This window comes from Rattus rattus, chromosome 2 (genome assembly GCF_011064425.1).
Source record: "Rattus rattus isolate New Zealand chromosome 2, Rrattus_CSIRO_v1, whole genome shotgun sequence".
NCBI classification, from domain to species: domain Eukaryota; kingdom Metazoa; phylum Chordata; class Mammalia; order Rodentia; family Muridae; genus Rattus; species Rattus rattus.
The window spans coordinates 64,637,671-64,663,511 of record NC_046155.1 but is presented as its reverse complement, the minus strand read 5'-3'; the positions used below and the strand labels follow the sequence as shown (position 1 = coordinate 64,663,511).

At 47.4% G+C, this 25,841-nt stretch overlaps 1 protein-coding gene across 10 annotated transcripts in view; it reads right to left on the bottom strand.

Moving 5' to 3' along the window:
- The window catches only part of Ebf3 (EBF transcription factor 3), a 117,536-nt gene that overhangs the window by 90,234 nt on the left and 1,461 nt on the right, over positions 1-25,841 (bottom strand). For 9 of the 10 annotated variants that reach the window (XM_032892388.1, XM_032892379.1, XM_032892380.1 and 6 more), the window contains exons 4-6: positions 25,725-25,780; positions 22,718-22,791; positions 20,984-21,052 (exon numbers count right to left, since the gene is read on the bottom strand). In XM_032892388.1, the coding sequence (XP_032748279.1) occupies positions 20,984-21,052; positions 22,718-22,791; positions 25,725-25,780 (199 nt within the window). The remainder of the gene's footprint in view (positions 1-20,983; positions 21,053-22,717; positions 22,792-25,724; positions 25,781-25,841) is intronic. The other variant, XM_032892384.1, reaches the window with a different exon arrangement.

The window sequence follows — 25,841 nt, the reverse complement described above, 5'->3', positions numbered from 1 at the left end:
CCATTTCCAAAGGCCGTACAGTGAGCAGGGTTGTGAAGAACCAGCCCTCTCTCACTGCTGTGACACCTCATAGGAAAACACGCTTCCTGCTGCATAATTTGTTGCTGTTGTTGTTGTTGCGAATTTCTATTTCAAACCCCAGAAACAAACCAATATAATGTCAAAGGAGACTCATCCCCAACCACGATGTTAAAAGACCATCTGAGTGGATTATCAAGCCATGAGGTTACCAAGAGGAAGACAGGCCATTCAGCTAAACACAGAGGCAACCCACCATCACTTCTAACCAAGACAAACAAACTTCATCTATTTCCCTTTTTTCCTTCTTCCTCCCCCCCACCACCCCCACCAATTTCAGAACGCTTGGTACGCCAACAGGGCTGGGCTGCATTTCACTCTTGACTGGGTACAGTGAGATTGCTAATCAGGATTACTTGATTCAGTCAACACTGATTTCAATAAAAAGACCAAAAAAATTATCATAAATATAGAGAAAGTGCGGGCGGAGGTGACAGGTGATTAAAATCTCATTCGCTTAGAATCAGCCTGACTCATGGGTGCGGGGGAGGTGAGGCCCAATTCTGCCATGGCGATCATTATCCGGCTCTCTACAGCTACTTCTGAGCACAAGCACAAATGTACACATTTATGCAAGTACACACTCGTGCACGCACACACACACACACACACACACACACACACACACACACACACACACACACACACACACAGGACTAAGTCCCTGGTCTACCTCCTCTTAAACAGAGGCTGTGGCCAAGACTGCTGAGGAAGGGCTGGTAGGAGCTCAGGGAGATGACCTGGCATCGGGAGAGTTAGGTGACAACAGCCGAGCAGTGCTCCAGTTGTAAAGGAGAACTGCAGCCTGCACACTGAGGAATGTCCACATAAAGTGCTTAGAAATACCTCAGGCTGAAAGCAGCCTGCCCAGCCATATACACAAGATTTGGAGGTTGGATCAGGGATTTAAAGACACAGACAGGCATATTCAATGGCATAAAGGCAAAGAAGGTCTCCTCATACCTTGATGGGCCTTGAGCTAAGTGGGGATGCTGCTTCCTGTCCCAGCAGCCTCAGGGTGGGCTATGGCACCTCTGAGCATCCTCTCCTCTATGTCCAGTGTCAGATCGGGTATGAGAAGGTGAGCACTCCCATTCTGTCACCTCCCTGGGACCCCTTGGTGCCAACTATCTGGCCTCTGCTGGGCTGCCCAGGGACCAGTGTTCTGAGTGTGTGCTGCTCCCCGCCCCCCAATCTCTTTTCACAACCTCATCCCACTCAACTTCCTCTCAAGTGGACTCATGGATTAAACCATAGCCCACCAGGGGCACAGATTAAGCCCCTCTGCTTCTGTGTTCTGACACAACAGAGCTATCAGATGTGGTAAATAAAAAAAATAAGACACCCAGCTAAACTTGCATTTTTGCTAAGCAATAACTGTTATTTTAGGAAATGCATGTCTCAAATATTGAGGAAATGAAGTCTTATTTAAAGTTACTTTTTGGTTGTATGAAATTCAAGTTTAATTGGGCATCCTGAACATCTAATGTCAGGCAACCTTGTCCCAGATATCAGAGCTTTGTACCTCCCTGTCTTTAACCTCCTCTTTCTCCATGATCCAACTGTGCCTGAAAGCAGACCCCTTTTCCACCCAAGTCCCCAGTGGTCTCCTCAGTTTCAAGTAGAGACACCCTTCCCCTGGGTCTGTTTAATGGCTCAGAACAAGCACCCACAAACATATCTGATTCTTACTAAGAGTCCAGGGGATACTGAGGGATCCGAGTCTAGAAGCAGATGTGGTCCTATGAGTCTACTCTTTGTCCCTGCCCAGAAAGAGCTCAGCAAACACCAGCAGGTGAGGTCCTCAAAGTGCACAGGGACCTCTGGGTGCCCTTTCTGATGTGTTCTCCCTGTACCTTCCTACCTGCAGCCTCCTCTCAGGGCCAATGCAAATGAGTCACTCTGAGTGATTATTCAGTACTAGCTCATTTGCATACTATTAAGCTGCACACTTTAGCAGCAGTGGGGCTGGGAGTGTCTAAGTTCAATGTTCCCTCCCCCTCGTTTCCATTCCATCCTGTGATCCTGATGCTCCACTTAGGAGAGGGGAATCCTGCACACTGGGGGGAAAAAAATCGAACACTGCATGGGCACCAGGCCAGGTGTCTTGTAACCAAGGCAGGATTTCCACATTTAATCTCGGGTGTTTCTCCCAAGAACAGATCTAAAGTTAGTTGGTTGAGTGTGGTCCCCCAGGCCAGGCCTCAGCAAAGTAAGAATTCACTGTGCAAAACGAGCCAATGGAATATTCTAGAACTTTCTGGACCACCTTGGAACACTCCAGAGTACTCTAGATCATCAGGGCCTGCTTTGTGGCGGGTGATAATCTAACCGAATAAGCAGACTGACATTTTAGGATAAGCATGTCCTGAGTACTACATTAAACATACTTATCCGAAAATGTTAGCCATAAGCTCACAGCTGGAAGCAGTGGATCTGACGAGCTTCCATTAGCAGGGACCTCTCTGAAGGCACAGCAGCTTCTGTGTGGCCCGCCATCCTAGGGACTGGCACCTATCAATGGGTGAGGCTGAGAATGCTGACTGAACAGGTGTGGAGCTGACGGGTGTCAGCTAGTGGTGTTCTGGACCAGAACTTCTCATTCAGAAGGTCACCCTCCCTAAGCACAATCCTACAGGTGGCAGGTGCAGCCATGTCTGGGGCCAGCCTGACCCACAGCGCAGGTCTTAGCACGTCCAAGAGGGCGATGTGGAGTGAGGACCATCCACCCAGAGTCTGGCCTCCTGCTAAACTCTGGTCTGGCAATGGACAAGCTTGACAGAGTAAAGGGTGTGGTGTGTGAGCAGATGAGTCGAGAAGCTGGGATATCAAGAGGGACCACACTCAACCACAGGCAACACAGACAAGGAACTCCATAAAAAGCAGATCTCGGAGTGTCTCTTAAGTACTAAGGGCCCCTCCTCCACCACCATGCCACTATGGGGAGAGGGACTTCCTGAAGTTACCCAACCCCCAACCGTGCAGCTGGTGCCTGAGGCCAGCTAGAGGAGGCAGCAGGTGCAGGCCTAGAGGCCTGTGTACAGCAGCAGCATCAATTCCAATTACAAAAATCATTACATTATGGAATTATATAGAATTCTACTTATGGAATTACAGAAAGCATCACAGACTGACGCTGGTATTCCATGACAGTTCTCAAGTCCCTTTTGTTTATCCTGAGGGTAACAGTCCTCTGAGGACAGTCCATGGAAGGCAAGGACTAGCCCAAAGCCTCCTGCTTGCACCAGATGGGCCAGGGACACGACCCCAGTGGGTACTGCCCAAGGGACATAGAAGGGCTGGGGATGTCTCTGGGGACAATGTCAGCAGCTGAGACTACAGAATACAGCAAGGGTTGCCCAGGGCTCAAAAAGGAGATGGCTTCAAGTAGCTGGAAGCGGGGCAACCTTGTGTGAGGGACTACCACTGCAATGTCCCAGAGGGCAAGGCTGAGCAGACAGAGATTCTAATTTTGTAGGTTTTATTCTTGGTTCCTTTATGCCCTAGACTCCATACAATTCACTTTCTAAGAATAAGGCTCAGTCCTATCCAGCCCTCTTCAAACTACCAAGCTATCAACGCACAAAGGAAAGGCTGAGTGAGCCCTTAAAAACTGGAAAGGCATCAGGGGAAGGTGACCCATCTCACAAACACAGCACTGCCCCAGGACAGGAGTCCTGGATCTTCACTAAGATCAAAGACCATGACCTCTGTGGACAGCAGGGGCTTTTGCCCCTCAAGAGATGGGGGTCTAAGACTCTTGGATAAAGAGAGGCTCTTGGTTTGCTCAGACAGTGGGGTGGTTTTAGAGGACACTGTCAATCCCTAAGTCCAGGAACTGGGCTCCCAGAGGTTCAGACAGGCTTTTCCCCTGGGGACTTTTAGAAACAGACCCCAGGCACCCGAGGAGAAGAGGCGGTGGTGGTGCAAAGGGCGATTCAGATAGATCTCCTCATCCTCACAGTTCTGTTTAAGGATCTGTGTTTCTAGGTTCTGCTCAGTGTGTATGTTGGTGTGGGTTAGTACGTGTGCATGTGGGTGCTCGTGCACAGGTATGCATTCACATATGACGGCCAGAGAACAACCTCGGGTATCATTCCCGAGGTGCCAGCCGTCTTTTTTTAATTCTTAATATTTATTTAGTTTAGTTTATTGTATGATTGGTTTTGCCTGTATGCATGTCTGTGTACCAAGCACATTCCTGGTGTCCAGAGAGGTTAGGAGAGGGGATCGATGCCCTTGGTACTGGAGTCGCAGATGGTTGTGACTGCATGTGGGTGCTGCAAATTGAACCCCAGGCCTCTGTAAGAGCAGCAAGTGCTCTTAACCACTGAATGTCCCTCTGGCCACATCCACCTTAATTGTTTGAGACAGTCTCTCACTTGGCCTGAAGCTCACTCGGCAAGTAGGTTAGGCTGGCCAGTGAACTCCAAGAGCCTACCTTCCTCTACCTCTTCAGAGCTGGGATCACAACACTCCACCCCACACAGCTCTTTTAGGTAGCTTCTGAGATCGGGGCCTAGTGCTTAATGACTGAGCCAATTCTCAGCCCCTTGTCTTGCTTGCATCTATTTGTTTAGCCACACATGGGGAAGAGACAGTTCCAGGGCATTGTAGACAGAGCCACCTTGGCCACTGTAGCATCCTCAATTCTGCTGAGGGGTCAGCATTATGATGTTGCCTCTCTGGATTTTCCTGTCATAGAGCTTAATCAGATTGAAACCCTTTCAGCACTTCTCATTGATAAATGGAATTAGAATTCCCATGTGGAACTGGACATCTCCGAGTCAATAGCAAACTTCGGTTGCACAAGCTGAGACTAGGTCTCTGAATTGTTTCAAGGGCTGAGAAAAGGGTATCAACCTTACAACCACCTCAGGAACGGTCTTTCCAGACAACCTTCTGAGAACTTGAGAAGCCCTGAGGTGGTGGAGCATGGGTTCCCTTTGGTGGCTCCTCCTAAACACAGCAGTATTTCTCTATGTTTCCCCACTTGTGTTCAGAATATGCTTAATCTCTTCTGTATTTTTGTTTCTGAGACAGGGTATCATATATATCCAGGGCTAGCTGAACCCCTTACTCAGTTGAGAGTGACCTTAAATTTTTGACGATTCTGCCTCCACCTTCCAAGCACTGGGGTTTCAGGTGTGCAGTACCATATCCAGTGTCCTCACCCTCCTTTCGAAGCTCACAGCTCTGAAGACCTCTAAGCCCAACTCTCACAGGAACACAAGTGTCCTGGGGCATCTGCTCATTGTGCACAAAGCTGCACCATGTGCACATATGTCCTCACTTATGTAAACCACCTAACCAGCACACGGTCACCCACAGCATTCTGCACAGGGTGCACGTCACAGCCGTACATCACAGGCAGCCATCTCCTCCCATCTCATGGGTCTAAACTGTGAAACCTCTCCAGCATTTCCTAGAGATAAAAGAGAAAAGTACTCTCCGGAGCTTACAGGGGCCAACCTCAGAGCCCGCTGGCCACTATGGGCCCCAACAGAAAGGGGTAAATGAATGAAGGACCCCAGTTGTCTGGGTTTAAGTCCAGCTGCAGCCCCTCCCAGCTGACTGGTCTGAGACAATCTTCTTAATGCCCCCAATTTGAGGAGATGGCAATAGTTATGACTTAGTTGTGCGGATGTCTTTAAAAGACACTTAACAACTGAGATCACCCTACAACCTCTCACATGGATAAAACAGGGCTTCAGTGCTCGGTTCCATATCTGGCCTCCTCTTGCACCTAACAGGAAGTGGAGAGTAGCCAAGAAGGAGTAGCCATACCCTTACACCTTAGTTTAGAGTACTGAAACTTTTTCTATCCAAAGCCACCTGTCTACCCAAGTGTCAACCCGGTGGCAAGAGGAACACCAAGGTGAAAAAGGACTCACACACCCCTATCTCACAGCTGCTGTGGACCACCCACCATTTTTTCCTCCCTGGATGGTATGACCAGACTCTCCTGGGTCTCCATGGACTTAAACTGCCCTAGGTCCCATCCACACAAGGTGACCTTCCTGGCTATGACTTTTTCAGAGCTTCTCGGGTTTCAGGAATTAGTGAGGGGGAAAAAGGTTGCCTGGTCCCCACATGTCTTACTGAAACTTGGTCACAAGCTATGGGGAATGTTTATATTTTAAATTAAGAAAAGAAAGCATTTTTTACCTGAGTGGCTAGGCTAACAAATGTCATCACTAAACTCGGCCTGTGGCAGGCACCAAGCTCGAAGTACCAAAGTATCCCCCGAGGCGCTCAGCGAGACATAGCTGAGAAAGAACAGAGTAAGACAGGTGACTGTTCTGGGCGCCCTGCTGAGCTTCAGAGGAGCAGAGTGACCAGAGAAGCAGCCGGGCTGTCCCACCTGAGGCTCACCACTGGCCCACTACCTGCTTCCAGGAAACAGACCCTGAGAGAGGACTCTGAAGAGGGACATGAGTGAGTGTGACAAGGGGCAGCCTTGCAGGCATCTGATGATGAGGGCCATACAAGCCTGGAGAGAATGGTGGGAAAGGAATGGAGAGCAGAGCAGGGCTCTTTCCAGGGCCCCCAAGGTCAGCAAATGGAAGGGACATGTGGGATCCCTTCACACTTTAACCCAGGTGGCCCTGGCAGTGAGGCAAGGACAGAAGCTACCAGTAACAGTTGAGCTTCAAGTTCCGTACCAGTGGCCCAAACCCTTGTGAGCCCGTAGCCAGCAGAGAGCCCGACTCCCCTAACTCAGGCACAGGAACCACACACATTCGGCCCACACGAATTCTGAAGCACTGTCTGGTTTTCTCCTACTTGTTTCCTTTTGTTTTTCTACTATAACTTTTACACACCTAAAAATAATGCATGAGCGCTCAGACGCCTCACTTCAGAGTGGACTTACAACACTCTTGCCTTCGGGGCAGCCCTGCCTGGAACCAGTCGGCAGTCTCTCGACACTGTGTATGGATGTCTTCTTCCAGGGACAGCAAAGATGGTCCTAAGAAAACAAACCTCCTCCCCAACCCTTAAACCAAAAACCAGGTTTCATTCTGACACGGGGAGAAGTGGCTCTCGGCACATAAAGACCAAAGCACCCAGGAACAAGCCTCAGATGCTCCGGGACACCTTTCCTAGAACACGACACCATATAACTGACAGAACACCCACCACACCACAAGGACAGCCATAGAATCCTAGAGAACAGGCAGAAAACAACCAACATAGCAGGTCACTCAGAAACTGGGATAATTTGGGGAAACTGGGGCTGGCCTCCCATACACAGAAACATTCAGGGATGAAGATAAGCATTCCGTTCCTATATATCACACGTCTGTTTACAAATTGTTAGCGAATCTCATGTTTAAACAAAGCAGAAGTCATACTACATCGGGCGCTCACGTTTGACTGTAGGTGAACAGGACAGACCCTCTTCTCAGGCCATCGGATGGGAAGGAAGACGCGCCCTGTGCAGAGGAAGAGCCAGACGCCTTGGTTTTTCTGACAGCAGGTCACACCGTGACACTAATTCTGAGGACCTTGAAGGGAGATGCATTCTAATTTAAGGTATTTACTTATTTATCGCTCCCTAATGGGTGTTTCCCCTTAGAGTGCAAAAAGAAAGGCTACAGAGAAGATGGATTTGGGTTCCCCACTCCGCACTGCTTTGCAAGCATGATAGGAAGTGGCCGCTCAAAGAGCCAACTATTTCTTCTACACAAACAAGGCCAGTCAGAGAGCCTGGAGCCGCCAAGCGACTCTTCATTACGGCCATGCCTGACCTGGCCTTCCCAGTTGGAGGGGATTCCAGAAGCTCTCCACAGACAAATAAACAGCAAATAATTCCAGGGGACAGCCTTGTAGAACTGATTCCTTAATCAACAGTTAAAGAAGCAAATTGGATTTGCCCTATCACAAAAAAGAAATTAATCCCAGACCGTAGTTATTGTCCTAAGCACAAGAAGGTTGTCTTAGAGGCTTGGCTGGATAATTTCATTTTAAAAGTATCTCTAAAATTTGACATCCCCTGGGATTTGTGGTTTTCTCCATCATTATATAACTGTAAACTTCTGTATGTTAGAGATTGGATAATTCCTTTCAGCTGGACCTGGCCTCCAGCGTGCTTGGATGCTAAGGATGCGCACTGACAGGTTGCTAGGGGGTTTTACTCGCTGGTCTTGGGAACAGGATGGCTTCTCCAAAAAACTCAAAAGTTAGAGTGTTCGAGGCTTTTCTAATTTATTTTCCTCTGCTCACTTTTTCAATATCTGCTATTAATTAGAAGAACGGCTAGAGGTTCGTTTTCTCAGGCTGCATCTGTAGGAAACAACCAAAACAGAAACAAAGGCCCAGTTTCTCCGAGTGGCCAGGTTGGCCCCTGTTGAGTAGCTCTGCTAGGCTGAGCTCTCTGGGGCCATATGTTCCTGAGGCATTCTGCAGAGGGAGCAGCCCTCAAGCACAGGGCAGTCGTGTGCTGGTCCAGCAGCACTCAGCATCATCTAAAAGGGTAAAACACTCTGCTCTATAAAGCCAGTTGTCCTCCAGGCCTCCTGCTGTCTCCACACGGGAACTATCTCCCTGGACTTTCCCGTCCTGTGCACAGTTTCAAAGTTGATTAACATTTTGTCTCTAGGATTACGTTATTACGGCCTTTATGTTTTAATCCATTTTTTACACCATGGGAAAAGAAAAATACCACTATTTGAGTAATCAAGTTATTCCTGTAAAATCCTAAATAAAATGAGAATTTTATTAAAGATATTTATCTCATACAACAAGAATAAAATCAATTTGCAGTGTCGGTCCGGCATCCAGCTACAATAACATTAAAATATATTGTTTACTTGCGGATGGGGCCGTTTCTCTTTTCAGATTGGTCAATGAGGGGACGACGTAGCGTCCTCCTTTCAGAATGCTGGCTTGGCGGCTGGACACGGAGGAGAGCATTTTTATTGTTAATCAATGCCAATCAATTCTGAGCCTTGATGTTAAATAGGGATCAATACCACTGGGCTGCAGATGAGATCTGATCTCAATTGCTGAGCAGACCTGCAGAAGTTTTTAATCATAAGGTAAATCAAGACTGGAACATAAGTCAGATGAATTAATATTGGTGGTGGAGGACCTCGCTTGCCACTGATCCAGCACAAGGAAATTTCTGTCATATTTCATTATCACTCTTAGGGCAAGCTGAAGGCAGCGTTTGGGGAGCATTCCTTAGTGGAGGCTGGAGCGCCCCTCACACCACACGGTGAATCCTCGCTGCAACTGCAGCCAGCTGGTCCACCGAGTATAGTTATACGTATGCCCCATGAATCTCATTTTATGCGATTAAGATCCATAAAAATTCAATAGCTTTTCTTCTGCAATTCACATTTTACCTGGTGAAATATCATAAGAATTTCATTATCTTTGCAGCTGTTGCCTGGGATCAAGCAAAGGTTATTATCCTCTTCGAAAACACTATAGAATATGTACGAAAATGTCAGGAGAACTGGGCATTTAAAGCTTGATTTTTTAAAAGAAAAACACTGTCTGAAGTTTAGAATAAACTGCACTTGACATTTATGTACCATGATGCATTTCTTGGTAAACTGATTTTGCAAGGAAATTCTTTGAATTCGACTCTGTGACCAGATTGTAAAAGGAAAAGGAAAGATAGGAGGAGAAGGTTGGAGAGAAGAAGGGAGGGGAGAGAGGAGAGAGAAGAGGGAGAGGAAGCAGGGGAGGAGGAGAGGGGAGGCCAGAGGGGTGAGAAAAGGCAGCACAGGGGTCCTAGAGCCCAGTTCTGTGCCTCACGTCGGTCTGTATAGGATTTCCTAACCTTCCGGATAACCATCCTTGGGAAGATAACTCTAAGAACCCTGACCAATTGCAATGGTGTGATCCTAGGCTCGCTCAGGCCCCTTTAAAGCGTTTGAAGAAAAATGGTCAGTGCGGAGAAAGTGATTGATCAGAACGCTCTGTAAATCACGCGGATTCCGTACTGTCCTCCGGCCTCACTGCTAGGGTTCCACCTATGATGATAAATTAGCATTAGATGGGACCTAATGAGTTTACTAAACATTTGGGATTTGTGCTAATAAACTGGCTGGCTGTGAACTAGCAAAGGCGGTGAGCAATCCCGCGGCTCTCTCTTATCTCTGTAACATGACAGTTGAACCACGCTTCCAATCTGCGATCAATTCATCATCCGACACCATTGTACATTCCTCACAAAAAGATAATTACTGCTTCCCCGGATCAGAACAGTCATATTTCCTTGGAATTGCAGGTCCTGATAGCAGGCTCTGTCACTGCTGCCTTGAGCCCCACTGTACAGCTCTATTTATGATCATTATTTTCGCCTAAACAAGCCTTTTTCCTCAACTTGATAACGAAAGCCGCTATGATGAGGCTGAGCAGTGACGACATTGTTTTCTCTGCGGAGTGCTTTTACATTTAGTGGAGGCCGCTGGCAAATATTTTATTCAGGGCGTTAGTAAGTCTCCACCCGTTAGAGAGTATCACTACCATTTCCTTCAACAGCAACAACAACAACAACAACAACAAAAAAGAATCCTGTTTCCCGCTCTGATTTGTTAAAAAACCAGAGAGTAAGAGTAAAGCCAGCCACGTCACAAGGAATAAATCAAAACGTGATTAAAAAGACTGTAGCCGGTTTAAAATCACAGACCCCTTGCCTTCCCTGCTCCTCCTTCTGGGTTCTCGCTCCTCGCCTTACAGGGATCTGCCCTGCCGACTGGTCACCTCTGTGTGACCCCCGCACACGGAATAAATTACCATAACACATAACTCTGAAACAATGTAAATTAGTTACTGTGCACAGCGTAATAAATGGGAACAAATGAGTTTGGTGCTGGAAAGGGGTCTGGATGCTCTAATTGCTGGGAACAGTTATCCTAAGGTCTTAGCAAACCTGGGCCATGGCCACTACTCACGACAGATACTCGGAGCCCAGCAAGCCCACTTCCCGCTGCATTTGTTGTTGTTGTTGTGGTGGTGGTGGTGGTGGTGGTGGTGGTGGTGGTTGTGGTCGCTGTTGTTGTTGTTGTTGTTAGGCCTACATATCGGCCTGAGAGCGTGAAAAAAAGTATTTTCAAACTATAGGACATGTGTGTGTGTCAGGATATTCTGACCTGAGACAAGCTTGCTTTCCCATGAAGCTTTTCTAGGAATCGTGACCAACAAGACAGGCTCCCAGAAAGGCAAGAGCAGTGTCCTGGACACGTGCCCTTAAGGTCAAGCAGAGTAGGAGAGAACCTGACCTTGACTAGGGAATGGGTGAAGGCAGCAGGATCTGCATCCGAGCCACACAAAGGCCCAGCTCTGGATGGGACCCTGGCTGTGTAGTAACTTGCATGACTCATTATTTGTTCAAATAATGATCTTTGGGAAAAGGACTGTTATATTTAGAGCCCGCTTGTCACGTTTAATAAATGGCAGGGACTGCTGCTCCCCGTGAAGCACTCTCCCAGGTCCTGCTTCTCTCCCTGGGGCCTCCCCTGGCCGGGGACCCACAGCAGCCGATGTCTGGGTAACTGATGGCAGCTGCCCAGTGGCCAGCTCAGACTGGTGACCTCTCATGGTGGGGACACACCGTTCATCCAATCCAATCCTCAACTTGTTTCCTGACCCAATCTTCCGGGTGCCATGGGGCTTATCGCTTCATTGAGAATGTGGAAGTGGATGGGGAACCGTCTCTGGCCACATGCCCAACAACCAAATATCAAGAGGAGAGGCCACCCGGCCACCCCATCCTAGCACACTGATCTGATTTACAAACCTTCCCTAATGTGAAACAAATGCTGTTGGTGTGAATTCATACTTAACCGTAAAAGCCCAAGCACTACTCTGTCTCGTATTAAATACCACATATAACTCTCAGCAGGCTTTATGCTCTGTTTTACTGTCAGCAATGGCTAAGGCTGGCCTAACATTTTGTTTGGCAATTAGGAAAATTTGTAGTTTAATTTATTAAACCAAAAAAGCCAACAACTACACCAAACGTTGAATTCATCCCTGTTTTTATGCCATGGGGCAGCGTGGTTGCCTTTCCCATAATTTAATCATTCTCCTTTTATGGCCTCCATGATTTAAATATTCCAAACAGTATTATTTAGGAAATAAAACCCTAATAAGTGAAATTGAGCCGTGCCACTTCAATAAATGCTTAATATAAAGTTAAAAATGTTTTAATTTTTTGTAAAGGAGCCAAGAACTTGAAAGGGGCGGGGGTGGGGGGTGGCAAGGGGGACATGCGGCTCGCACGAGCTACAGAACCCTGCAAACAATTCTCCACCCTAACGTACAGCCGCACACAAGCCCAGGACGGAAACTGCTAAACAGTGAAGCACTGAGACTCGAAAGAAAGGAACAAACTTTTTAAAGTGACAAAAACAATCACAAAGCGTTAGCAGTACGTAATGAAGGGATAGGAGGAAGACTGCAGGGCAGGCTACTCCTGGAAACTGCTGGTCTGAAAAGCCTGCATATTTAGCATGACCCTAACTGTGTAGCCCTGCAGGGCAAGGATCCAGGGACAAATGGGCAAGTGCCACGGTTTGGGGAAGGGAGAGGGACACAGAGTGGGATACTGGGGACAGAGGCCAGCGCAAGATACATGATGAGAGATTCATACTACCAGACATTTGTCAAACTCCACAGGAGGTACAACACCCAGGGAGCCCTCCAGTCATTTGACGACTTTAGTTAATACATATCAACATTAGCTGGGTTGGAACCAGTCTCCCATACCCAGTGCAAAATCTTCACCCAGGGAGCACAGACCAAAGGGGAAATGGTAGGGGAAATTACACTTTCAGTTCGGGTTTTCTGTCAGCCTAAAACCACTCTGGAAAACAGTCCGGATACACAGACAGGCAACGAACATTACGCAGCTTCAAACTCTCGGCCGTGGTCTCTGCCTCCCTGGGCTCACCTGTGGTCTCTGCCTCCCTGGGCACACCTGCGCTGCCCATCCCCCCTCCTGCCATTCTACAGAAACGGGCACAGGTCTCTTAGTGGTGAAGACTTGATGAAAACACCTGTCTGCCTGACCTGTCGGGATGGTACTTAGAGCCCTATCTACTCTACCTCTGGCCCTGAGCGTTTCGGCAGCCTGGAAGGATGCTCAAGGAGAAAGCTCGTCCTCGAGCCAGGGTAGAGACCGGCTCTGCCTCCAGAACCAGAAATATCAACTTGACTTGGCTGCAAGTGGCACCCCTTCCACTGGGCCATAGTCATCCCATTTCTAATGACAGGCCCTATCCCTTGTCAAAGTTGGATGACCTAGTGGCTCATGACACCTGTACTCCCAAGGAAGGGGGGGACACCCATCCAGGACTGTAATCAGATCTCAGGCTGGTGCTGCACGTGTCACCCACAGGGGGACTGCCCAGGCTCAGGCTCGACCTGTTTTTACAGAGTCTAGAACTTCTCTATACATACGTATACAACTTGGCCTCTTGGTGAAGACCCCCCAGAAAAGAAGGCATTACGCCCTCATATAAGCCTGTATGCATAGGGCCAGCCTCCAATGTGAAGGATCGTTTCCTTCTTTGTAAACTCGTCATCAGGAGGGCAAATGTTTTGAGATCCTTGAACACTGCCAAAGTTGTGTCTGGTTGTGTCACTTTAACATGGCAACCTGCCCTCGGTGCTTTCTGCTGAGAGAGAGAACTAGGCATTACAAGCAAGGCCTGGGGGTGAGGGGCAGAGGTGGGGCAAGGCTAGAGCTGCCTGTCAGGGCAGAGGAGGCCTCCCCCCAGATGTGCAGCAGCTCCCGAGTCTTCCAGCAGAGACATGCTGGAGCCGACCTCTTCCGCTAGTGGGGCCTGGGCTCTGTGTCCTGCAACAACACCACCGCAGCCCCTTCCTTTCTGCACATGGTAAAGTCATTTCCTAGTGAATTACCGGGAAGGCACTCGCTGTGGCCCTGTCGCTTTCAGGGGATGCTCACCATCCACAGACCCTTCCTAGATTCTGAGCATGTTCTGACTGAGAAACGTTCAGTGAAGGGATCACGGATAGACAGGGGTAGTGTTTCTTTCTTTTTAAAGGGCAGAAGTGATACAATAACAAACGTAAAGTCAGCGTCCCCCTATGCCCATGCCTCTGGACACAGTGCTCTTCATCCAGTTGCTTGGCAGATTTACAGCATTTACCGTTTTGACAGATGTGACGGGCTGTTCTCGGAATAAAGCATTTTAGAGAGCGTTGTTGAGCTTCGAGGATGCCGCGAACATTAGTTAACCCCCAAGTTCGAGAAGCTTATAAAATACAAGGAAACCCTTAACCCATAAAATCCCTCCACTTATTTTTCTAAATGATATCCATATTTTTATTTTAAAGCATTCATAATGCCAGCATAATGTCTCATTATATAGAGTTTTAACCACAAACATTTTGGAGAGATTTGCTACTAAGATAAACAAACAAGAGGAACGTGTGTTCTGGCAAGCAGTCAGGAGCGGACGGGTGAATGGTTTTCATTTTCTCGGAGTGCAAGCTAAGGCAGCTCTGCCAAGTACAGGTTAAGCTCCTCGAGTTCTCACTTCCTGTACCCCCACTTGTCAATCACTTCCTGTCTGCCACGACAATCTCCATCATTAGAGCCTGGAATTTTTATCTCCTCCAACATGCCTCCCGTTGCTACTGTGAGTTTGAATTCTGATAAATTATTCACCATCTTTGAAAAGTAACCGAAAATTATAGCATCAACTTCAGCCACCTATATCTGGGGAAGATCGCCCTCCTCCTCCCTGTGTGCGTCCCACATGCCTCCATGAGGCCAGCTTCTCCTGCGTTCTCCAGCGTCACGAGAAGGCCTCTGGCCAGCCCCAATTATCTTCTGGTGCACAGAGCGTAATTATTTGCTTCTTGTAAGCATGCGTAACAGAACTCTGAGTTTGGACGGCTTTCCATACGGTAATCCAATTCGTCCATGCCGTCCTAACACGATTACAGGCACTGGCTATATCTTTGCTCTTCACCTGATAAGGCTGCTGCAGAGGCGCGGGATGGTCTGCGTCAACATCCCTCCTGGAGTATAGCTTCTGACAGCCCTGCTTCCAGCCCCTCCCTCCAGCCCTGCATTTTCATAGCAACCAGCTGCCTGCTGCTGCCTGCCCCTAGCAGGCAACACCATACAGCTTCAGCCCTTGCAAGAGCTGATGAGAATCTGAGCTGGTTAAAAGTGCTGCGGAAGTCATTGTGGGCCTGTGGCTTGTTTTCCAACCCAATACTACACCGGTCTGGCCTGGTCACCCTGTAGGCCTTACCCAGCCAGCCCAGGCAGCCATAAATCTCCGGAGGCCTCCTTAGCCTAGAGCAGAGATATAAACCCTAGGCCTGATGCTGGCCCTGACGCCCTTACTCGCTGTGACACACAGCATTGGCTTATCCTAAGATGCGGCATGCCTGGTGCACAGTTGTGGCAGGGTGGTGGGCTCCGAAGCGTGCACACAAGGTGGGCACTGTTCCCAAATGAGAGCGTGTCACTGTGACTCTGCTAACCTGCTCTTCCTTTTCTGTTTATTTTCAGAAGTTTAAGGGAAAAAAAATTAAAGGATGAATGAACATGGTGAACTTTTTGCCTCTCTCCGTTGGCATACCAGGGAATAAAACAGCCATTCACACCTGAGCCTGGCTGAGCCAAATGGGGCTCGTGCCAACCAGAATCAGAGTCTTTGTAGCCACTCCATTCATCCAAAGTGCATTTTAATATTGCCAAATTGCCAGCCAATATTTTCCCTTCTCTGAAGTCCCCATGTATTAAAACAGACCCAGAACCAGAGAGTGTCTCAGCTTCACAGCCAAGGCCAAGAGGAGGACTCCAGGGTCTCAAGGCCTATTTGATGATAATTATATTCACTTCCAAGAAAACTGAGAAGGAGAAATTAACGGCAAACTATGCTGTTCGTGCTGTATTATGCATACAGAATGACAATCCGTCATTTCAGAAGTTAACAAACGGTCTCCATTCTGCAGGTTATCCAAATGCTACTGAATAGAAAACCTTGGGTTCCCTAAATGATGTGTAATTAAAATTATTTTTAAAATCCTCCTTGACAGGCCGAGGCTTAGCCAAAATGTAAATGACATTAAAGAAGACAATGAATTTAATTTTATTTAATGTCCCTTTTTGCAGATCCTCATTTACATAGCATTTTTAACAAAAGCGTTGACCTTATAAACGCTGGCATTTGTACAGCTTCTCCGAGTTGGATTTAATCACGCTCGTGCAAGGCCATGAGGGAGGGAGCTTTAAGTTCTCTGCTTGGAGATGGAGTAGGAATAAAAACATCGGGACTGGTCAAATGTTTATCCACCCTGCTTCTGAAAACAACCTGACAAGAAGATGTAAAGGGCTGGGGAATAACCCGGTGCTGTTTGTAAGGCTTGGTAATAATCATACATAATCGTTTGGAAATATAGCTAATAAAAAATATAATGAGTGTTCAGCAAAATCGGCATTAGGCCCAAATTACATGATATTAATACTTGAACAGGTGCAGAAAGGAGCTTTAAATGAGGTAAATGAATAAATTGTCCCAGAGCACAACTGTGTGCCCTGACAAAAAGTCAATCCCATGAATAATTCAGCAGGCAGGACTGCCAGCAAAGGTCGGCTCTCTTTGACCTTTGTGACAGGAAGTGAAAGGAAACACTGTTGACTAAAAAAAAAAAAAAAAAAAAAAGAGAGAGGAGAGAGAGAGAAGGAAAGGAAAAAAGAAAGAGAAAACCCTCAGTCCTTTTGGGCTACCGTTGTGCAATCACTTTAAAGGTGTGGTAAACTTAAAACACACAAACAATCAAAGCAAGGCTTTGGAGGGCTGAGAGGGAGCACAGAGCTAAAACTGCTGGTACTCACACCCTCCGACCAGAGACGGTGTGAAATCGCATACAATGAGAGGTTAAGCAAATAATGTTTTTCTACAACCCAATGTCAATTATGTATAAAAATCTGAGGTCAGCTGAAAAGTATTTTCAGAGCCCACGGGGCTGAAATTCTGTAACAGCTGTTAAATATGACAAAACTTCATGCACCCCCCCTCCCCCCAAAAGAGAAAAACTACAGCCATTCCAAACTCTGTAAGAAAGAAAATAGGATAAACAGATGTCTGGCTCACGGACAGGAAAGTAGGACAGACTTGGAATGATAAGTCTCCCAAACTCTATAGACTAATGCCAGATTTACTGGGGAGGGGGCACTGCCTGCTGCCGAGATGCCAGCGAGCAGGACGCCAGAGACAGTGCCATCTGGAACTGCCCTGCAGAGCGTGCTCTCAGTTGCACACAGCCCACGGTGTGCAGCCAGCCCGGATGGGCAGCCGCACTGCCCTGGTCCTGCGTCCTCCTCAGGCTGCAACAGTTGGACTCTGTGTTTCAGTCCTCTCAGGCTGAGTGAGGAAGGGGAAGGTAAACTGATGTGCCTTCCCCAGGCATTTCAGAGCTCCTGAGGAAACAGACCCGGATGGCACAGGCGAATCATGTGAGCCCAAGTGTGGTTTTGGTTTAGCGGCTATGCCGACATCCTGTAATCACTTGCAGCCCTTGGAATGTACGGGTGAAACAGGAGAGATTTATCTGCTCATATTCGGGATATGTGGACAATGGGTGTTCCTAATGAAGACCATCTGCTTTTGTGTTTTCCCAGAAAACATTATTTCATGAGGAAAATAATACTCCCTTCCTTCTCAGCAATATCATAAAAATTCATGCATGTGTATGTGACTGTGTTTGCATTTGCATATGCACACTTGCATATGTGAGGTGCCTGTGGTTGTGCCTGGCCGTGTGTGTGTGTGTGTGTGTGTGTGTGTGTGTGTGTGTGTGTGTGTGTGTGTGTGGTATGAGAAGGTAAGCCTCTTTTTCTGCATCTGGTTCTTTGTAGGTCAACATGCAGATAGCTGTTCCTAGGTCGTCTCTCACTTTACAATGTCATAGTCCTCCTCCACTCGGTAAGTTGCTATATTATTTTAAATACAGGGAACTATAAAAAAAAATGTTTCTCCAACAGTGTTTTATGTGGAGGGAAACAGTCCACGTAAGGAAAAGCTCCACGATAAACGAAAAGTCCTCTAATGGAAGACATCCTTACTGCCCCCCCCTTTACTTTGAAGTGTCTTCCTTGCCATTTGTAAGTATCTAATACTTCTGAAAGATAACTAAACTAAATTGTGTAATTAATTGATTTAAGGCATCAGGGCCTATAGAATGTGATTACCCTGCCAGAGCAGGGGAGCTCACTTCCCTGTTCTCATAACACACAAAGCGCTTTCAACGTGTGGAAGAACTTGGCGTGGGTTGGAGCAAATATGGGCCCATTGATCTCAATTCAGGTTGGAATTATTGGTTTATATCCTCAGGACAAATATGCTTTATCTGGTCAGAACCTGCTAAATGTTTCCAAAGGCCATAGGAGCCAGAGAAGCATACTGTATAGAATTCTTAAGACAACTAACCAAGTGGCAAGAGGGCTGGTGAGGGCCTGTGCACTCGCCGATCTGATGGGACATTTGATTCTCCAATACTCAAGGGGGAAGCCAGGCTAAAAACTCAACAGGAGCGACTAATTTTCAGAGGCAGTCCACGCCCTCAGAAACGACCATCACTATGAAACGGAGACAGACCTCTGTTGCAAATGACCACACTGCTCCAAAGAGATTGCCTGCTGAAGATGAGCCTCTCTCTTTGATTAACACAAGCTGTCCTAGAAAACACTAAATTCATTTTTTCCTCTTCTAGAAATATGCCTTAAACTGGAGATGGTGCCAATACCACAATCATTTCACAGGGATTTACAGCGAGCAACAAAATGCTAATAGTATTTTGTCATTACAAGTGACAGCTCTCTTAAGAATGCTAAAAATGTACATCGTACTTGTCAGTACATAAAACTATCCTTACCTTAAAATCCCTAACATGGAAGGTGATTAAAATTCCTATAAAATTGTCATATCTTTGAATTTAGTAGCAGAGCAGATTTTTCATCAATAATTAAGACCTCCAAAGCATTTATGCCAAGCGTAAGTGGAGCTTCAATCCTCCTTATTCAAATAAACATGGTAAACCCATTAACCAAATGTTTTTACATTTCTCCCTTCCCTTGTGCTTCTGGAATATCAATGATCACATACTCCTCCTCGCAGGTTATAAAGGTGTGAATGATCTTTGCATATATTTTAATTCAACAAATATGAGCAAGACCCCCCCCCTTAGAAGAGGAGGAAAGAATAATATTCTGTATATTGGGGGAAAGCGCTGCCCACCATGAGATTAAAAACCGAGTCTTGGGTGTTAGTCACTATCAGTGTTCAATATGTGATTGAAGACTGAAGAAATCCAAAGTGCCTCGGTGTCTAAACGTGAGTCAAACCAACATGGCCTCTCAATCATGGCATAATTTTTAAGCCATGACTTTTGAAGCAAACCACATTTTTAAAAATCTCCAAATATCACTGGAGAGATGAAACGCCTAAATGTAGCTGCTTCTCAAGCATCTTCCTCTCAGACAAGTTTCCAATGGCTGCTTTAGTACACTTCTAGCCCATCCAAAGTAATAATAAAATAAAATAAAATGAGTTCTACCACAGGACGACAACCCAGAGCTGTATGACTTCCATGGCCACAACACCGAAACAAATACAATTACATTGATTTCTGTAGCCCCAGCTTCATAAAGTGTGGAACTTGTTCTCAAACTGCCTGAGTGACGGCCACAACTGGTCAGCCCTATTTGATTACTAATAAGAGAGCTGTCCCTTCTGTCAGATACCGAGCATTCTCCGCTAAGCAAACAGCTATCCCAGCTAGTTAAACATTAGCAGTGCCCCCACCGGTGCTTCAGACTTCTTTAGGCTTAACTCGTGGGGTTTTCCGGGTTTAATTTTTCAGACCCTGGACAGCAAAGTTCATGATCAAAAGATAACTTTGTAATGAAAGCTGCTGAAACTCAACCCCTCTTCAAAACAGTCTAAACGTCTGCCTCACAAAACTGGTGTCATATATACACGTCTAACATTTATTCGATTTGGGTACCAATTTCAAAATCTGCAGTCAATCACACACTGGGCCCCTTGCTGCTCCCCATTGTTGGGAAAGAAAGAAATCTTCTCTCCTTCTCAGAATAGCCTGGGTGAGTCAGGAGGGGAAGGTGGCAGTGTTTTTGTTGTTTCCACTAAGGCAATGCCAAGTGCACATTAGCACCATTAGGACTAATGATTGGTATCTTAAAAGGATGCCACGTTGCCCAAGGAACATGATAAATGGCAAGATGAGGAACAAGCAAACCTAAAGAATGCATATAGCTAATCTAGTTATGGAAATTAATGTTGGAAATGTAACCAGCATGTGTAATTAGTTTCAATTATAACAACTTTGGTTTGTTAGTTACATATTTGCTACTTGACATAAAACGACAGCCACAATTGGAAAAAAATTAGGAGACATTTTGCAACTAATTGAGAGCAGATTAAATTCATTCTACCACTGGGCGATGATTGCAAGAGCACCACCACCCAAGCTTCAACTTCAACGACCATCCGAGGTAAAAAAAAAAAAAATAAATAATGATAATAATGCAAAAAATGAAATACTTGTTAACAAATTAGCAGAAAGCATTTTATGACATATCTCTGGGTTTAAAGCCAGAGACTCTCTAGGCATAAAGTGCTCCTCACAGTGAGAGCAGTGGCAGATGAAACTGCTTCCCTTGACAACTCGCAAGCAATTACTGAATCCCCACAGAGCGAGCCACCGGGTTTCCACGTCAACCCACCTGTGCATGATAATACACGCGGACAAATGGTGCAGTGCACAAGAGGAGCCCAACACCAGCCTCAAAGCTAAGGAGCCACTGGAAACCAAGCAAGCAAGAGAGTCTTTGCTTGTTGCTACCGTTTTGTTTTGAAAATAAAGAAGTCATCCTTACCTGTCAATGATTACAGGGTCTGAGGGTGTCTCGTTCCTATTGCCACAACTCTTCTTGTCACAGCACCGGCTATGGGGCAATTGTAAACAAGGGTTTCAGTATTCAGCTCAGCTTTCTCTGTCCAACTTAATAATTTTTTTTCAAAGTCTGACAATGAAGCAGTAGGAGTCAAAAAAAATAGTTTTTTTCCTACTTAGGCAGCTTGACAAATTTCAACCTAGTGGGCGAGCTCACATGATCTTCCGTTAAACTTATGTTGTAACTTTCTGCCAGAAGGGCCAGAGTTAAACACGTCTATTATGGCTAGCAGGGTAGCCAGAGCTCCTCTACAAATTATAACGCTAAAATGCAGAAAACATGCTGTTGGTGTTTGTCTTTGCAATGAGCTGGGGAGAAAAGGCTGGAGGCTGGGGAATAACTTTTCACAGTCTCAGCCTTTGTTTACCTCCAATTGTCAAGCTGTTATTTCTGGAAAAGATGCAAGATGCCACCTCTAACCAATATTTCTTTGGGGGCCTTTATTAATTATAAGCACAAAGGCGTGCATCAATCTATCACAAACTTCTATTGTCGCTCCTCTAAGCCTACCTTAACTCTGTTATTGAAACTTTAATTAAAGCAGAAACGAAACAAAAATGTTATGCTTCTCGCATTTTAAAAAAGCATACTTGTATAATGGTTACATGTCTAAATTAGCTAAATTAACACCATATGGTAGGCAAAGTATATAAAGCCTTTTAAAGCTGACAGCTAAAGTGATTAAAGAAAGTCTACAGTCTTCCACTTAGAGCTTAAATCACATCTGTGCGCTTTCTATGTTAATTGCTGTACATGCAGAAGTGGATAATAAAGAAATTCCACTTTATTGGTTGTAATTTATATTTATTACCTGATATGAGAAAAAGTCAGCTTTTGTATATTGGTGCTGTAACAATACCTCTGCTCAGAAGTGGCATTCAGGCAACAGGCACCATAGCCGAGGAGAGTATGCCCCTCAGAGTATGGGGCCTGCTACTGTAGGCTGCAAGCCTGCACAACCTTTCCTTATTATTCCTTGCAACTATATTTCACATGCCACACATACAAAGTCAATGATGCGTTTTTATTCGCCATGTAGGGGCGAAACTCTTGTGGTAGTTAGAAAAAAAACAGGTGGGAAATTGCTCTTCTGACAGAGATCTCAAGTAACGGCACGCTATCTAACAACAATATGAACGATGCATCGCTGCTCTAGGGAAGAGGTTAACTGACAGAATCACAATCCAATTCTCACATACACGAGCTCTGTAATAAGTACAAAAGGCTTTCCTTTTTTTTTTTTTATCAATAACAGACAATTGTACGTCTCAGGATGCGAGTGTCGGAGAAGGAAGTAGTCAAATGAGTCCCAGTGAACTCTGACTCCTGCGCGAGGACAGATGCATCCCCTGGTCTGTTTTCTTTCTTTTTCTCTTTTCTTTTTTTCTTCCTTTCTTTTTTTTTTTAAACTATATTGCCACGACACGGTCAACATATTAATCCACTCTGCTGAGCAGCGGGTTGTACTGACCATCATCACTGATGGGGAAATGAAGCCGGACGCTGCTCTGGGCCCGCCTGGGGCCTCCCCCGGCCTACTAGGTTTCAAAGGACGCCCTCTCTCCCGCAGTTGGGCGGTGTGGCCGGCGCCTGCGAGCGCGGCCCGCGGCCCCTTGGCTGGCTGGCGCCAAGGCTGCCCTCCTCCCTGGGGCTCACCTGCACATGATCTCATGGGTCAGCAGCACGCGGCACATCTCCGGATTTTTGTCCTGGCCTTCATACACGATGGCCTGCGTGGGGGACAGCAAAGACAGGGGTAACACAACGCCTACCGTTTGGGCGCCACACCGCCTCAGGCGCCGCAAGCCTCCCGGGGTGGCAGGTGTCCAGCCCCCCAGGGGAGGCGACAGGCACACCCGGTCACCCTCCCACCCGGCCACCTCAGTCGCGGGGATGCCTCGCACTGCCCGCCTTCCTAGCTCTTCCCACGGGCGCACGCCGGGCCTGAGCCTTGGAGGGCTGCGGGGAGGACGAAGCAGGGCCTGCCGAGACTCGGGCACAGCGGGCGAGGGCGCGCAGCCTCACAGTCGGTTCCTGGCGCCTGGGCCACCGCAACCTGGCGGCGTCCTCTGGCCATTGTCTTATACGAAGGCCCGATCGCTCTGTCGGAAGAAGTCGATCAGAGTGCGCTGCACTACAGACGCCCGCGGAGGACGCCGGGCGCAGGGGCAGCCCTGCTTGCGCCACGAGGCGCTGCCCAGGCCGGGCTCCCCAGCCGCCAACCTTGCGCCCTGCCCGCCGCACACCCCTCCCCTCCCCCCCGGAGCCTGAGTCGAGGTCCGCGACTTGGGCTGCGTGGCTCGGCGTCCCTGGGCAGCAGGAAGCCGTGCACGGCGGAGGCACGTGCTCGCGCCACGCCAGGGAGCTGACGGCCTGCGGGAGGGCCCGGGCCCGGGGGGCGCCCCTGCTCGCGCGGCCACGTGCTTCTCGCCCGATGATATTTGGAAAGAAAAGTGCTAATGGCCAATCTGGTGTTTATTTTCAAAGTGCTAACAATGATTTTTTTTCTCGGGTAAAAAGGCAGTGTCTGCGCGCACGCTCGGGTGGGTTTTGAGCAGAGGCTCCGCCAGATGGTGCGAAGCCCTAGGTGCGCTCACGCCGGCGCCCAGCCCGGCTCCGCCGCCGGGAGCCCCGGCTCGGCCGCCCTCGCCGCCGCCCGCCTCGCCCAAAGAAGAGGAGAAAAGGCCACTGGGGGAGGGGCGGGAGGCGGGGGCCGCCAGCCGCAGGTTCCGGGCAGAAAATTCCTCCAAGGGGAGGGCTGCCCACTCCGCAGTTCCCGCCTCCCCACACCCCCTGGAAATTCTCTGGAAATAACTTCCAACCTCCTCCGGCACTTTCCTGCACTTCTAGGGGACAAAGCCCTTTCTGCCAGGCGTCCCGGGACTAGCTTCCTGGGAAGAGTCTCCGCAAGCCTCGGTCCGCGGCCTGGAGCTCGGCCCGCTCGGAACCACAGAAATGGTGGGAGTCACCACAGGCCAACGAGCCGCCTGGGGCTGCTGGGCTAGCGGCCTGGGCGACACCAGTACTTCTGAAAGAATGGCTTGTCCTCCGATGATCCCCGTATTTATATTTGATTTATTTTTTATTTTGTAGCACAAACAGAAATCCATAAACTGTCGGTTCAGCGCCATTGACTCTTTGATCAGTTACTGGGCTATTTCTTTACTTCTCTCCCCCCCTCCATCCCCGTCAGTGAGGAGATTAAATGCCTTTATTTTCTGCACCGCGTAGACTGCAAAGGTACTAGGCTAAATGAACAATAAAAGTGTACTTTAAACGAAGCCTCCTGCTCCTCCAGTACGTGAGGCTCAGAAACTTAGCAGCGCCTGCAAAAAACCTCCTAATTAGACTATGGCGATTCTCAAAACCTTCTGCCCGACATACAAAGGAAATAAAAGCCGCCTGACGAACAGCAGCCGAGTTCCAGAGCTTCTGTGAATCGGTGCAAGGCTGGCAAAAGGGCACACCACAGTCTGTGTCAGAAAAACACGTTTACCTGCCAGATCTTTGCTCCAGCAGAAAACCACACAGCTCTGCGGCTGCAAACATTAAAAGCTCATGCTCTGGCTGCCTAGGTGAGGGCAAACTTTTTCAAAGAGAAATAAAATGTGCAAATTGTGCTCAGAGAATGGGAGGCATGTGTGCCAACTGCAGGAAGCTCTTTTCGCACTTGGTTCACAATACCGAAAGTTAGCATCGAAAACGAAGAGATTACTTTCATTTCAAGGGTGACCCTGCAGCTTCCAAGTATATTCCCCATCCCAAAGCAATCGGTGCGGGGTGCGTTTCATTTAGGAATTCTGTATGCATACACTCAACAATCCATTTTAAGAAAGTGGGAGCAGTGTCCTTAAAACAGTAACACGTCACCCAGGACAACATAAGCAGCCAGAGACTGGACACCCTCAAAAACGCAATGAGGCGCCTTTTCTGCAGTTAATCACATTGCTGATAGCCAATAGTTATCATCCGAAAAGTTGACCAAGACAGGTTAAATAATTTAATAAGGAACTGCTTGTAATTATGTTATTTACAAGGTATGACAGAGGGTGAGAGCGAGAGCAGAGCACTGGATGGGTTTGAGTGACCCCTGGAGCTCAGACTTTGAATTATGGAGATGGGGGGCTGAGAGGTGAAGATGGACTAGAGAGGAACAAGGTGACTTTTCACCCCAGCACATTTAACTTTTAAATCCAAATACACGGCTCCAGTTACTAGACCACGACACTAGGAGGGAGGAGGGAAAAATAACTAAGGGAGCCTAACTTGATGAGCTTTGGAACAGTTAGTTGTCCTTGATGAGGGGAGGGGTCGGAACCCATGAAAAGATCTCAAGCAGAGAAAGGAACGTTTAAAAGCAAACAAGGGGGTCTTGGAATTTTTCTGTCAACTATTAATTACCATAATTAATTAAGACAGAGTTTGATCCCAATCGCAAGTCATTTAATAAAGCATATATGTCCTGTTTTAATGACAGCATAAACTCTTGTAGCAACCGCTCCATTTATTCCAATAAATATGGAATTCTCATTAGCATGTCAGGGAAGCGAAATGAAAAACAAATACAGGAGATCCATTTGTCAGTCTGCTCTCTCGGCCCCAGGACAACCCCAGCTCAGCAGAAAGGAAAATACAAGGAGTAGAGAGGCGGAAACTTTCTCACCTGTTTGGTCATTGAATCTATGAGGCGGACATACAGATCTTGCTCTGTCCTGACGCCTGTGGGGGCGAAAAAACAGACAAATTCTCAACAAGCCTTTAGCCTGAACCTCAGGAAGGA